The 14,969-nt window shown below is 41.7% G+C and overlaps 1 protein-coding gene across 1 annotated transcript; it reads right to left on the reverse strand.

Annotated features, from left to right (window-relative positions):
* Positions 1-2,408: 2,408 nt before the first annotated feature.
* Positions 2,409-10,385, reverse strand: slc35b3 (solute carrier family 35 member B3). Its single transcript, XM_050039727.1, has 10 exons — positions 10,177-10,385; positions 9,119-9,355; positions 8,686-8,807; positions 8,302-8,456; positions 6,153-6,260; positions 5,927-6,024; positions 4,802-4,894; positions 4,528-4,639; positions 4,231-4,300; positions 2,409-3,428 (listed from the first exon to the last, which is right to left on the reverse strand). Exons 2-10 carry the CDS (start codon positions 9,332-9,334, stop codon positions 3,278-3,280), a joined length of 1,125 nt encoding a protein of 374 aa, XP_049895684.1. The 5' UTR covers positions 9,335-9,355; positions 10,177-10,385; the 3' UTR covers positions 2,409-3,277.
* Positions 10,386-14,969: the final 4,584 nt, after the last annotated feature.

Genomic DNA, 14,969 nt, shown 5'->3' on the forward strand with positions numbered 1-14,969 from the left:
CCAGCCCTCCCTGCTGTGGCTGTCCGAGGTCGGGCCACATATTATATAGCAACCTATCTGAAGTGGACCGCATATTATATAGCAGCCTATTTGCCGGGATGATGAGCTCCGGACACCTCCCATTATTTATTAGGAAGGGCTGCAGCTATGTGAGAGCAGAGGTTGGATGGCCTAGGTTACCAGGTGTGTGTGTATGTGTGTGAGTGGGGTATCGGACAATGAGGAGGCAGTGGGAGAATGAAAGGGAGAAAAATACATGAGTACAGCGCAGATGAAGGCCTGTTTAAATTAATTTCAGTCATACAAGGATATAAATCCACACATTCACATCTCATCACGTCATAGCTGCAACCCTTAATAAAGACACAGCACCTAAACTCCCTTATGATTAAAAAAAGAGAAAGATGTTTATCTAAAACAATAAAAAACAGCTGACTTCAGTGGATGGCAAATTTGAAAAATGGCCAAAATCCTCAGCGTTCTAACAGGGGTCAGCCTGCTTTGTTAGGTGTGTTCTCCTGGTGCTAAAAGACAAATGATGTACTTTGCCTTGGGTCAACTGGGCTTTCCCATCCCATAATGACCTTTCAGGGAGCTGGAAGAGAACAGCCGTTCCCATAGCGATGAAGCAGCACTGTACGCTGCACATCAAAGGTGTATATAATGGCAAACTAATGTTTTAACACTGCAACACGACCTCTCAACCTCTAATGGACTGTTTCACAGTTCATCCATCATATAAAAACAGTAGTTAAGGAAGGCGCTGTGTGTCATAAAAAAGGCCTCTTGAAGAAAATGTTTTCCCCATTTCGTGCTTGTGTGAAACCCGAATCTGCAGCCAAACAAGAATCCATCCAAAGTCATTTTCTGTTTTCAATTGAGTTACATGCTCTCAGTATGTTCCACGCTCGCCACTTTGCTTTGGAAGAAAAACTTAGCAGCTCTCACTGTGTGTGTATGTGTGTGTGTGTGTGTGTGTGTGTGTGTGTGTGTGTATGTATGCTGCTGTACTGCCATAGGTTCCCTGGAGGAGAGAGGATCTCTGTCAGTTTGTCATCAGACACAAGCTGCCAAATTTTATGAAATACCAAATTACTAATTGGCCCAGCGTTAGGTTTCCCGCCTGGAAGTGAGACTGTAATATCTGGGCCTCTATTAGGATCACAGAGAGAGCCACACTCAGCTACCTCCTGCTGAGCTGGCAAGTCTCTTTCATTTCACACCATGCAATGGCAGTGACACTCACACACATATGCACACACATAAAACGATCATCAAGGACAAAAGACTTCTCAAACATTTTCAATTTATTCCTAGCATGCTTAAATATCTCCTTGATCGGGCCTTTTGCGTTTGCAACCAATTAAACACAGTGAGATTTTCAGCAGTGGACATGAGAACTGATGTAACACTTTACTGACCTCTGTGAGGATATTCTCTTCTCACCTGTGTATCTCCATCGAGAGGTCAAAATGCATGGTCAGCAGACAGAACGTCAGCGCTGGATTCCTGCTGCAGGGCACTTTGACAGAGAGGATTCTGGTTCCAAGGTTGAAGGACGGTGTCTCTCATCACTTTGCAACCCTGCATCTTGCAATTCATTAATGTCAGGACAAGAGTTTGCTTATATTCTCTGGACATTTAGACTCAATATAAAACAGTGTTGCAATGGATTTCACTGTTTGTGTGTTTGAGATTAAAAGACCAAAATTATAAAGTTGTTTTTAAACTGTTATATTTACAGTACGATGAACCGTGAATAAGATTGGACGAGCACAGATCTCTTGGGGGATGATTATCTGGATAGCGATATTCATAAAGCAGGGATTTTTTGACGGTGGTGCAAAAAAAAACAAAAAACTATGCAGTCACCTACTGTTACACAATAATGTAAATGTGTTATTGGTGGAAACACAAGTGTCATTGAGTAAACAGGAGAAAAAAAAAACACCTCCTAAAATATCTCAACATAATATCCTTGAATGGCCCAACAGAGGAAACTGCAGAGCACCGCTGAAGAACCAGGTGTGAGCTTCATCACATCATCATTTAGAGCGAATGGAGACTGGCATTCATGTGAACGACTCGCTAACACACACACACACTCATACACAGACGGATACGGGATGGATCCAAATGAATAGGACAGCCTAGGCACAGTGAAGACTGCTGTTTATTTTCTGTCTAGCAGTGCTATCTTTTTTTTCAGGACTCCTAATCAAACATGCCTAAGGCCACTGGATGGATAAACACACACACATACACACAGTTTGGCAACATTTCAACTCTTCTCTCAAGCGGTGCAAGGGGAGAGAATAAGGGTTGGCTGATGACACACACACACACACACACACATACACTCGCACACACACTGAAAACACCGGACTTTAAGAGAAACGTCTCAGTTTGTTTTAATGTAAAAAGAGTGGTACCCTTTCATGGTTAGCAAATTATGGCAGTTGACATTTTTGATAAATTCATGTTCACAAGAGCAAATGTCTCCATATTCCCGCCGAAATATCAGCACATGATCGCACGTCTTTCATGAATTAGGGCACAGTCAGATATAAATTACCAATAAACTATGAAAAAAGCCACTTTCATCAAGACAATGATTATGTAAAACATAGTTTGGTTCTGTCTTTCTGGCACATGCAGGGGCAAATATGCCTTTATATCAATATGTATTTTATCTTTTAGCATGGAGAGACAAACATTCATTTCAGACATGATAGGTTAGCGTGTCGCTCTGTACGGTCCATCCACTGATTCCTCTTTTTTACAACCACTCAAGGGTTTAAGTGTACAAGTCATTTCCAGTGCAAAACTGTGCGATTTGGTTAGCTAAGGCGCTGGCTTCCCTTTAGAAAAGTCCTCAGTGTTGTCCTCCATGTTGGGAATGTGTCCGTGGGGCTCTGAAGCATTGCTTTTAAAAAGAGCCCACTAGCATTGATCCCCTTGTATAAAACAGTTACAGTTCCTTCAGTTTGCTGCAGATAGTTTGAGTAATTTCAGGCAGTTCTACACCAGTGTTGTGCTGGTAGACAGAGATGGGATACAGCGACTCTATCACCCGTCCAAGTGTAATCGTGTGTCACCTGTTGTTCAGGCTGATTGGTGGTCAAACCCTGTATTCCCATGCTTGGCTCAAAGTTGGTGGTGATGAGGCTCGTGGCTCGGGCACTGTAGCATATCCCGAGGCAGGTGGGCCAACTCTACATCTGAACGGATGAACAGTCGGCCAGCGCAGGACTTCGGCTACGCCTTTTGGTGCTTCCTATACGTTTTGTGAGAGAAATCGGACTTTCTTTCCTGTCAGCAGCCAGCTCCTGAGGTCCTTGATTGAGGGAAGCTTCATTTTCTCTTTGTTTTTGCTGTAAACATTCAAGAAGATGCCAAAGAGCACCAGAAGGCCACCCCAGATGTACCTAAAGAGGGAGAGACAGAAAGGTTAGATATATTTGAAGGGACAGCAGGAATGAAGAGCAAACATGGGCAGATGCTAAATAATGCCCCCTAATACTTCTGGCCCCCTTGATTGGACCACACCCATCTTCTTATATGACCTTCATTGTGATCTCAACTACACATCTGTAAAGTTTTGTGACTGCATCTTGCACCGTTGTGACGCTATCTAAGTGACAAAATCAGTCAGACTCACACAGTGAAAACAATAGAAGCCACACTACTAATACTACTACTGCTAATAATAATATTGAAATACACAACGACGTACAGCAGAATCTAACGAGAAGGTCATGGAAAGACAGATAATACTGTATATATTCTGATATTAAAATCTTTTGGTTTTAAAAGTGCAAACTGCAGCCATAAAAGGGACTGCGAGTCAAGCAACGGTGGAGGGCACACACCAGCTGGAGGGAAAATGGAAGTTGGCGAAAGAAACAAAAAAGTTTTTTGTATCTTGTGTGTAGCGTGGCGCGCGCGCGCGTGTGTGTGTGTATGTTGAAAGTTACGACAGAAAAGCAGAGCAGGAGAGGTAGAGCAGAAATGAGACCCTTTTGACAGCACAGAGGAGTTGGAGGGTGAGCAAGAGTGAAGGACAAGGAGAAAGAGCAGCGGAGTAGTCAAGGTCTGAAAATGGACTGAGGACATGAAAACCAGGGGCAGGGGAGCCAAGTCAAGTTTTATTAGTCAAAGGAGAGGTCAGTGTAGACTTACTTTAAACTAGAAGAAAACTGATCAAAGTCAAAAGGTGAGCGTACTTACTGAAAAGTGAAAGGTTTCGCAAAGAACATGAAGGAAAGTACGATAGTCATGGCCTTTCTCCCGGTGGTCACTGCAAAGGAAGAAAAACATTTGTGGTTTTACTTAATTACAAACAAGAAACAAAAGCTCACCAGATGAATAACATGTTCAAAGAGCCATTTCTAGGCTCTTGTATTGTGTTTTTAAAAATATACTGTGAATTATGACACAATTTTCTGTCTAAACTAAACTTTAAATCAATAGTCAGATTACCACAGAGAGAAGAGAGGAAAGGATTTAACAAATTGCTGCTCTGACCTGTCACTGCAACCAGGGCACCAAAGAGTTTGATCAAGGCCAGCACGAAGGAGATGCCAAAATAACCAGTGAGAGAGAAGAAGAATGCATAACCATACGTCTTCACAGGATGCTGGAGGGAGGAGAGGATCAAAGACGTGACACAGGAGCACAAAACATAAGACTATTAACATATAAGAACTAAATAATCTGTGTATCTTACAAAGAAGATCTGACTGTGGCAGCATGTTCGCATCTTAAAGCGTCTAGTCCTATTGTCTTAGGGTTTACTCACTTCTGAGCAGAATGCCACTGCCGGCCCTAGTCCACCCACACAGAACAGGCCTGTCAGTATGTAGATAAAACCGATGGAGTACGAGTACAGCACCTGTCAACACAACACCATGTGACCAGTCAGTGACATCTCACACAGAAAAATAATAATCATCACAATTCTTGCAGCCAAAAAACGAGGCACAGCAGTCTGGTTTTGATGACACTGTTAAGCAGAGCTACATGTTCTGCACTAACCTTCAATACTGTGTGAAAAGACTGAGTTTTTCCATTTTTCACGAGGTGAAATAAAGATCTAAGACTTCCTATGCACACAAAAGGCTCAGTTTTGTTCACAGGTTTGTTTAAATCCATGCTAGTGAGCACTTAACCAACCTAATCCATAATTCATTCATCTGACAGGTGCTGATCAAGGTGCTGATTAAACAGCATGATTATTACACAGGTGTGTCTTAGGATGGTCAAAACAAAAGGCCACTCTAAAATGTACATCTTCCCCACTGAACTGACTGTTCAGCTGTCTCCAATGTCGTTTCTGTGAATTTGACAGCACATCCAACCGGTCTACTGAGCCAGCCCAGGACATCCACATCTTTACCTGCGAGATGGTCTGAGACCAGCCACTGAGATGAGCGCCCCTGAGAAGGTTTCTGACAGTTTGTGCAAAAATTCTTCTTGCAAACCAACTGTTGCATCAGATGTCTAGCGGCTGTTCTCGATGATGACGATCTTGCAGGTGAAGATGTTGGATGTAGAGCTCCTGAGCTGGTGTGGTTACACGTGAGCTGCGGTTGTGAGGACAGTTGGATGTACTGCCAAGTTCTGGTAAACATCACTGGAGACAAATTTTGCGACATCTGTGGCATTGTGTTGTGTGATAAAACTGTACATTTTTATTGTGACCATCCCAAGGCACAGCTGTGTAGTAATGATGCAGTTTAATCAGCATCCTGATATGACACACCCGTCAGGTGGATGGATTATCTTGGAAAAGTGCTTACAAAGTCTCTGATCTTTATTTCTACTCATCAAAAATAGGAGCAAAAACAAAAATGTGTTGCATTTATATTTTTGTCCAGTTTACTTTATTATATATACACTTTATTAGTTAGAGAAAACAGGGCACCATTTCAGAGTTGGAGCCATTGTGGAGTTTCATGGCTTTCTCCTGCACGTTTCCAATCGCGGCGTCTGCACACAGTGCCAGGGAGATGAGGAGAACCCCTGCAGGCCACACACACGCATAAACACACAAAACTGAGAACATATAGATATTTGATATTTGAACTCATGAGCAAATTATGTATCTTCGCTGAAGCTGTACAGCGATTTAGTAAAGACAAAGAAATCACCTGTGACGTTGAAGTTGGGCGCCACTTTGCTGTCAGCTAGCGTAAACCAGATGAGTCCCAGACTCATGCAGAGAGCAGCAGACACATCAGCCAGATTATAGCGTTTACCTGGGAAACAAACACATAGTATTGTTTCTATTGGCTGCTGTGGCGCTGAAATTTCTCCTCAAGGGGATTAATAAAGTACCTACCTACCTACCTACCTACCTATAGCATTGAACCATTTTAAACATCTATCTGCAATTCAGAAATCAGAAATCTAATCTTCTAAATCACATTTTGTCTAACCTCACAAAAGATTAACTGGTAAAACTTCCAAAACCCTTTTACATCATCACAAACACAGAGAGACCAAACTGAGATGTTGCACAGGGAGAGCACTTCCCCTCAAGCATGGCTTGCAAAAAAACCTTCAAAAGGTGACCCTCCTCTTTTTAAATAAAAGAAGTTGACATTGGACTCAGGTAAAAAAAATGTAACTAAAAGTTTTTACAATGGAAATTCTTGACGATTCGAAGTTTCAGAGGTTTTGCACATAACAATGCACGGGGGAAAAAAAAGCTTTTTGAAAAAGCAAAAGTTTGGAAAAAAAACAACAGGATGAAGGAGTCTTCCAAAAACAGTCTGACGGATAGATGCCTTGAGGTTGACAAGGGGACGCAGGCATCAGGTCGACCGTGGTCGGCTTTGATTCCCAGACTCGCCTTTGAAGGGCCTCACATCAGATTCAACCCCACACCCCTCCCCTCATCCATCCCTCTCTCCCACTTTCTTTCCTCTTTGCATTCTAAGTGAATAAATTCTGTTTTCCACTCGACCCCTTGAGGGACCCTGGTCCTCACATCTATCCATCCAGAGAGAGACTCAAGAAGAAGGCGAAGAATACACAAAACCTGTCTGACGTTGAGGACACAGAACCTTGAGTGGGCCGGTGTGAGGATGAAAGAACAGACAGAACCAGTACAGCCGACTGGGCTCTGACAGCCGAAAACAACAGATAGAGATAAAAAGGAGGTTCCCAGTGTTGAAAGGTGGTCATACCTTCAAAGGAAACATGTGAGATGACTGAAATGAGGTGTAAAACATACTTTCTCCTAAGTCTACCTCTCCTGACTGATGATTATGGGTAAATCGTTTTGAGTTCAATAAAGAAAACTTAAACATTATTTTTTCTTAAAAGAGGAACTGGAAATGCATATGCGTTATTCCTGTCATCTCAGACAGTCCAAAAATATAAGTACACATGAACAACTCTCTCCCAAATCCAAAAGCCAGAGTGCTAAAACCTAAATATGTGATGTCACAGGGTATAAAGTCTGGAGCTGCTCCATAGACAGTGAATTGGGAAAGATGTTCTAGACGACAATGAAAGCAGCCAGGGGAATGTTCTCAGTATATGGTACATTTTCTGTTTCAGGACTGAGAACACTACAACAGAATAAAGCTCATTTGGATATAAAAAGAAAACAAACAAACTGTGGGTCCATAAAATCAGGCTCCCATTCACTGTCTATGGAGCAGCTCCAGACTTAGACTTCATATCCTATGACATCACAAGTTTGAGACTTACTTCTCTGGTTTCTGGCTTTGAGAGAGTCGCTCATGGCCATAGAAATAACATATTGGAAGTCTTAATTTAGGTGGCGTTCCCCTTTAAGTAATGATGCAACCTCTGTTTTCAGAAATTCCTTTATCTTCTGAATAAAATACAATTCATGTAGTTTACTTTAGAGTTTTTTCATTCTACGAGAAACGTTGGACATAATTTGGGATTAACTGACATTTATAAGTTCAGAGTTTGTGTTAACCATGAAAAATTCTAAACAGGCATGTCTGTCAACTGATCACAAATCAAAATGCAGGTGTGGTAGTAATCCAGAGAGCACAAAAGCTGGACTTGAAAATCCTGACTTTAGTAAATCCAAACAGATTTTAGCTATTCCACAAAGCCAACTCAGTGTTAACGCTTGGATCAACAAGCCTTGTTTTAACAACAACTACAACAGACGACATCAGACGCTAGAAATGTGGTGCTAAGGGCAGATCAAATAATAGCAAAAAAAAAAAAAAAAAGTCACCAATATCCGTAAATACGTAGCTGTATCTGTAAGGTCTGTGTATCAATAAATGCGCAGTAGAATCAGCTTACCTTGTATAAACACTCCTCCAATCATGACTGGGATGAGTTTACAGCACTTGAAGATGACCTGTGTGGGGTAGTTCAAGTAGCCCAGAGAGGTATTGGACAGGCCCATAGTGCCCACTGTTAAAAATGCTATGATCATATAGGTCTTCCCTGGTATCCTGGAAGAAAGGAAAACATAATGTAGATAAGAAATAGATTTTCATGTTGACCTGACTTTAGAAGGTTTAACAAAAATAGATCATCACTAGTTCTTCCAAAAACTTCACCTAAAGATGGGGTCTACATGTTAAAGGAATGCTGTCTTTAAATGTCAATCATAGCTCACAAAAAATAAACTGTTACAAATGACAGTGGTTGAGCTGAATAAATAAGAGAAGAGTTATTTACCTTCTGCGTTTGTCCTGTGTGAGCTGAAGCTCCACGAGACCAAACATGGAGTAGAAACCAAACTGGACCAGAGTGAGATACCAACCAAAAGGCTTGAATCCTTCTACAGAAAATATCAACTCCTATGTGGAGGGACGAGGGAAGAATCACAAAGCAGGTAATGATAGGACCATCTTGTGAAATGCAAAATTAAATTACATGTTACATGGGTTGTCTTATATGCCATGTGCACCAGCGCTGTATCCAATTGTATAAACAGCAACACAGCTACATCTAAAACAACAATACATGTAGACAAACTCTGGAGAGAATACATTTGCCTGTGTTTTGTATATGTACATGCAAATAGACACAGAGCCTTCACAGCAGCACTATCCTTACACCCTAACAACCATGTTTGTAAGTGCATCTCTCAGATGGTGTCCTGTGTTACCTGCAAGTATCCATAGATGAGGTAAAAGAGGAAGACTCCAGCCACACAGATCAAGAACTGCGTGGGGGAACTGAAGCTGCTCAGGTTGATCCCCAGGACCCTCAGCTCCTCCACAGACTTTATGTGGGGTGACATCACCTCCGTGGATGACGGGATGGAGATTGAAATGTGCTTCCGTGAGCTGTTGTAGCTCACCAGACCGTATTTGGCACTCATTGTGTCTGTGGCTGCTGGGAGCTGAGGGAACATAGAGAGATTTAGGCAATAACCCCATAGAACATAATTTAACCCTTGTAAATGATCAAGCACATCCTGGACAGCTGTGGAAGGCACAGAGGAAAACAGACAGAGCTCTGCTAAGATAGTGACCATCCACCACCATGTAATCTAACACCCATAGTGACAGTGTTGCATTAACACCTGCACAACTTGTTGCACCAAGGGCATCACGCCAAAGATACATGATCAGGTGAAGCCACTCCTTGTATTATGTGAATGTTGTTGTTGATGCTATCAGTCTCTGTGACACTTGACACATTGGCAAAACATTTTGGAGAAGCATTTACAGACATTTTGAGCACTTGCATTAATGCTCAGACTGCTGATGCATCATAACAGTTATGAAGAAATACAACATGCATCCCTCAACAGACTTTGTCAAGAAATATATAGCATTTATAAGATTTTATGTTGGTTTACATACTAGAATATAACTGTTATATGACTTATCTATTCTCTCAGTAGCCCAAGACCTTAAACTGCTGCATCACATTTATCTTGACATCCACCAAACTGCAGATTTACAGTAACTTACATGTATTACATGTAGGATGTGTTTAGGAAAAGTATGCGTTAGCTAGGCTACATGAAGCAGCCGGTGGCTAACGAGAAAAACAGAAGCTAACGTTGGATTAGCTACAGCAGATTAAACATCTAAAGATAAGTGATATCCTTTACAATCGATGCCATTTCATGGGCTGCTTTCTATTATCAACTTATTCCACCCCTGACTTGTCTTTCTCAGCCAAACACACAAGCTACAGTAACAAGCTCATTACCTTCAACAACACTTCCGGGTTTCTCTACGTTAGCTTATCCTCTTCTTCAGAGGCGGCGCCGGTGAAAACCATATCCGTCGACGTGCCGGCTTCTTCTTTCGCACATTTTGAGCGTCTTCACATTTTTCCTTTCCTATGACAAACAGCCCAAACACGGTGAGAGGCGTGTTAGCCTGTGCTAAAAGCTGCCTGCACTTACTGCAGTGGCAAAAGCAGCCAACAACTTCCGCTCCGCTGCGACCTCTGAACTGTGTTGCTATTGGTCAACGTAACCACAGTGGGGCGCGTGAATCAATGCGCATCAACGGCTAAAAACTTCGGCATCACCTAAATTCACTTTAAGTCAGTCCTAAGAATGTAAAATGATATTAGACTACGACATGAACAGTGGTTACAGTTAGAGTAGGTACAAGGACAGCACAGACGACGTGTCTTACCTGTGTGGAAGAATCCATCTTGAGTTAAAGGTGAGTTTGCTGACCACCTCCGTGCACCTACACATGCAGGTTTTGCTGGCTTGTCCGGTGTAGTAACATAGTTCCCTCCTCTGATAAGCTACTTTAGGCTTGTTTTTCTTTTCTGCAAAGATTTGCAGGAAGGAAAATGTCAATTGATGGATCATATCCTATTTCCCCCAGTTTAATGATCCATTCAATATTTAATAATACAATTAAAAGCATTTAATTGATGGTCAAATAAATGATGTGAACTTAGACTTTCCAGAGCTTGTGTGTAGGCCTACTTAAGTATAATGTTTCTTTATATTCATATTCTACTAAATTAAAGATGGAGATGTACTTTTTATTTACCTACTTGTTTTGGAAACTTGCAATATGAACATTAAGATCTGACAAAAAAAAAATCCTTGCTACATTAAACCTGTTAGTAGAGGTGAACTGTACAGTGATTCTGATATTCGTACCCAGTCCTAGATTGAAAATAATTACAGAGGGCTAAAAACAGTGGGGCATCAATTCTGCTGCTCGACTGCAGCTTCTGCAGGAAGTGAAACTCTATTGACATACACACACATGTCATTGGCTGTTATAACTGTCCATCATATGGTACCTAACTCATCAGGTATGCCTGTGTAGCAACACAAAATGATATCATTGTTAATATGGAGAGCACATTTATGTCAACAAAACCACCAAATTATATGTTGTATGAAATTATAGCTCCCTCTGGACCAGCCACAACAATGATATGCTGCTCACATGTTCAGTAAGTCATCAGTAACACTGACCATGTGCATTTGAGCTGTAAGTTTGAAAATGACCAAACTAAACCATATATAAAATTTGATTATATATAACTGACAGTGGCCATTCTGCTGCAAAATGAGTGTGTTTACACTTGATACTCTAAGTATATTTGCTGCTAACATGTCTTTACTTCTACCCTCTTTTAAATGCAGGACTTTGACTTGTAATAGAGTATATTTACAATGTGGTATTGCTGCGTCCTACTCAGTAAACTATCGGGATACTATTTGCATCACTTAAAATGTCTTCTTGTTAAGCCACAGCTATATTCACCTCTAAATAATGAAATAAAACATTTGTAGAGTAGTTGCATTGAACAACAATATGATATTATTACTATTGTGTTGATGTATCATCTTGTGGTTTGATATACTCAGAGCAGCTCTATAGATCATAATGATCTTCTACTGTTCACACGCCACCATTCCCTCCAACTTCTCCTCCAGCCTCCACCTTCCCTCCTTCATCTCCTCGCTCCATGTCATTCCTCCATTCCTTCCAGACTTCCCTCTTCTCCCTGTCTTTCCCATCATTTCTCCTCCTCCTCCTCTTTGCCCTCGCAGTCCTGCCCCTACTTTCTCTCTAAATCCTTATTGCATTATTCCCTACTCTCCGCTCTTCTGTTCTGGCTCTGTCTCTCGGCCATCTCATATCCCTGTCTCTCCCTCTTTGGCTTCCCCAGCATAAGGCATGAAACTCTCTTTCGCCCCTTCATTCCTCTCCTCCCTCTCCTAGCCTTCCTTTCTCCCTGCTGTCCAATCTCAAATCCCTCTGTCTGCCCGCCTGTTTCTCTCTCTCTCTCCCCCTCTCTCTCCTCCTGTCCTCTCTCCCCAGCCAGAGGTTAATACACTCCAGGATGGCATTATTTCCTCCCCGGCCCTCTGACAATATAAAAATTCAGAATGGACAGCTCAATCCCTCTTCCATCTCAGATTTGATTGTAATGGTATTGCCTCCTGTCCCTGGGAGGCCCCTGCCGCCTCGCCAACCCGGCCTTTATGACACTAAATGGCCAGGCTACAATTTTTCCATCTATTCAAAAAATTCTGTTAATAACTCATTTGGAATGAGACGTCTGCACTCCCTGGGCCGTGTGCGGCCAGGTCTCTCACCCCTCTGCTCATAGGGGTCACAATATACAGAAAAAGATGCAGGGCTGAATCGCAAATGTAAAAGGTTAATTAATCTCTCTGAATTTACAATCCCCTTCCCCCCATTCCCCTTGCACTCCAATTGACAGTCCCAAAGAGACAAAAATGTCATATTTACAACCTCGCATAGAGAAAGTGCTCAGCGAGGCGCTGCAGTTGAGCGCAGGCGCAGGCCCGTCCGAACCACTTTCCCCTTTTCCCCCGTCCAACTTTACAAGTGTGGCCATTCATCACGCCTGATGGATTTATGTAATAAAACCCATTTCCTTTTCCCATACGATCCTATTAAATAATAAAATAATTATTTATTGATTATTCAAAAAGGTACATATGCGCGGGTAATGGCTTTGTACCACACCACTGGACCTGCAATAAATAAAGCAGGCAGAGGGAAGGCTTGAGAGAGACAGAGAGAAATAAAGCAGAGAGAGGGAGAGAGAGAGAGAGGGGGAGAAATGAAGGGGAATGAAATGACTTTTGAACCAGTGAAATCTGGATCCAATATGGCCTCTTGCAGCGCGGATCAGGAAGGACATTATTCAATCTTCAGGAGGCTCATATGGGAGCGCGACCTATGAATGGTTTTGATATACTATATGGACCATAGAAATGAAAATAGACAACTGGGTGAGTGTCCTGCACAGAGTTTGTGTCTCAGATTTTAACATTGGGTGAATTTACATCAGTCATCCTTAAAGCACAATATCTGCTTTAGGAAAATAAAATGGATGATGTAGATTTTTAGGTTTAAGTTTAGGCCAGCAGAACACCTGATAAAGCAAATAATAAAAAGATTTTAGCCATCACCTCCTCTCCCTCTTCGTAAAACCCATTTAAATTCTGGTTAATGTACAGATGAGACTCAGGAACTACCAGCATTTCGGCTTCTAATCATTAACAGGTGTCTAAGATGTTTGTTTTGGAGCTTTTGGTTATAGAACAAGACTTCTTGGGTAGACTGTCCAGCACGGCCCCGGTGATAACATTACAGTGTTTTCTTCTTTTTTAATATAAACACCACTCCCTCATAATGATCCTTCATATTATTTATTCAACATCAGTATCAAAAAAGCCCCCTATCCCCAGCAGTGGATCATTTCAAAAAGAGACACTTTAATGTCAGCCAGATATTACATCGAGGGCTTCTTAATAACCCATTTGTGTTTGGTCTTATCCTCGGCTAAAGTGCACTCGCTCTGCGTTGTCTTTTTCCAGGGCTTGTCTCAAGCCTCCTGCATGCTACGGAAAACAGATGCTATCTCGGCTATATTACTTCTCAAAGCACTCATATCCTCTCCCATGTTATTTTCTTTGATCTGCTAGGCTTGCTGCTCTTACATTTTTCTTTCCCCCCTCGTCTCACGCCCTCCCCTCCACCTCCTCCACCACCACCTCCACCACCCCTCCTCATTTTCCCCCTCCATCCTCTATCCTCTCTGCTAGTGACCAGAGAGCAGACACAGACCGGCTCACGGTGGATGTGGCCGTTTGAAATTCAGATCATATGTTCTCTGTCATCAGAGGGCAAGAGGTGCAGGGTGGGTCGGACCTCTTAGATTCGCCATTTAATATGCCTTTACCATCAGAGGAGGGCTGCGTATCAGGGTTGAGGGTCAATTTACATTCAGTCAACAGTCCATTAAATTCAAAACAGGAACTCGGACTGCAGTTACAACGCGAGCAGCTTTATAAGAACATTTTTTGTGAGAAATCAATTTCCTGTATTTGCTGAATTGAAAGTAAATTAAATAAACCTCAGTTCTTTATGGTTTTCTTAGAGCTCAGGTGATTAGTCAGCTGACAAAAAGGTGTTAGTGTTGATTGTGGAATAGCCATTTAGATCATTTTTAAGCAAAAATATCAAAATAAATGTAAATTATCTTAGTTTTCTACGATGGTAAACTGATCAACTTTGAGTTTTGTGCTGTTGGTCGGACAAAACAAGTTGTAGGAATATGTCAACTTTGGCTTCAGGAAGTTGAAATGTGTTTTACTTTTTTCTGACATTATATAGGCCAAATGATTAATCAACTAATCCTGAAAATAGAGCTGAATATAGTTTTTAATGACACCATAGTTACAAGTGTTTTTGAGTTCGAGTTTGCATGAAAGTCAAACTTTTATGTTCCCCCCGTCACAAAAGTGAGTTCCCCCACTAAGCTGTAAATGATAATGCCATTTAACAGCACCTTAACTATACACAGAGACATTATATTCTAGGCCTACATACATTAGCTACACTTTAGGAACTGCATCTCCTTTGTAGACATTATTGCGTGCTGGATACAAAGCTTTGTATTTCATATTTTTGCCATTATTAACAGCTGCCAATTAAGAATCAGACAGGAAACACATGCGTCTAAGGTCCACCAGCGCC

Source organism: Epinephelus moara, unplaced genomic scaffold (assembly GCF_006386435.1).
Source record: "Epinephelus moara isolate mb unplaced genomic scaffold, YSFRI_EMoa_1.0 scaffold262, whole genome shotgun sequence".
In the NCBI taxonomy this organism is placed as follows: domain Eukaryota; kingdom Metazoa; phylum Chordata; class Actinopteri; order Perciformes; family Serranidae; genus Epinephelus; species Epinephelus moara.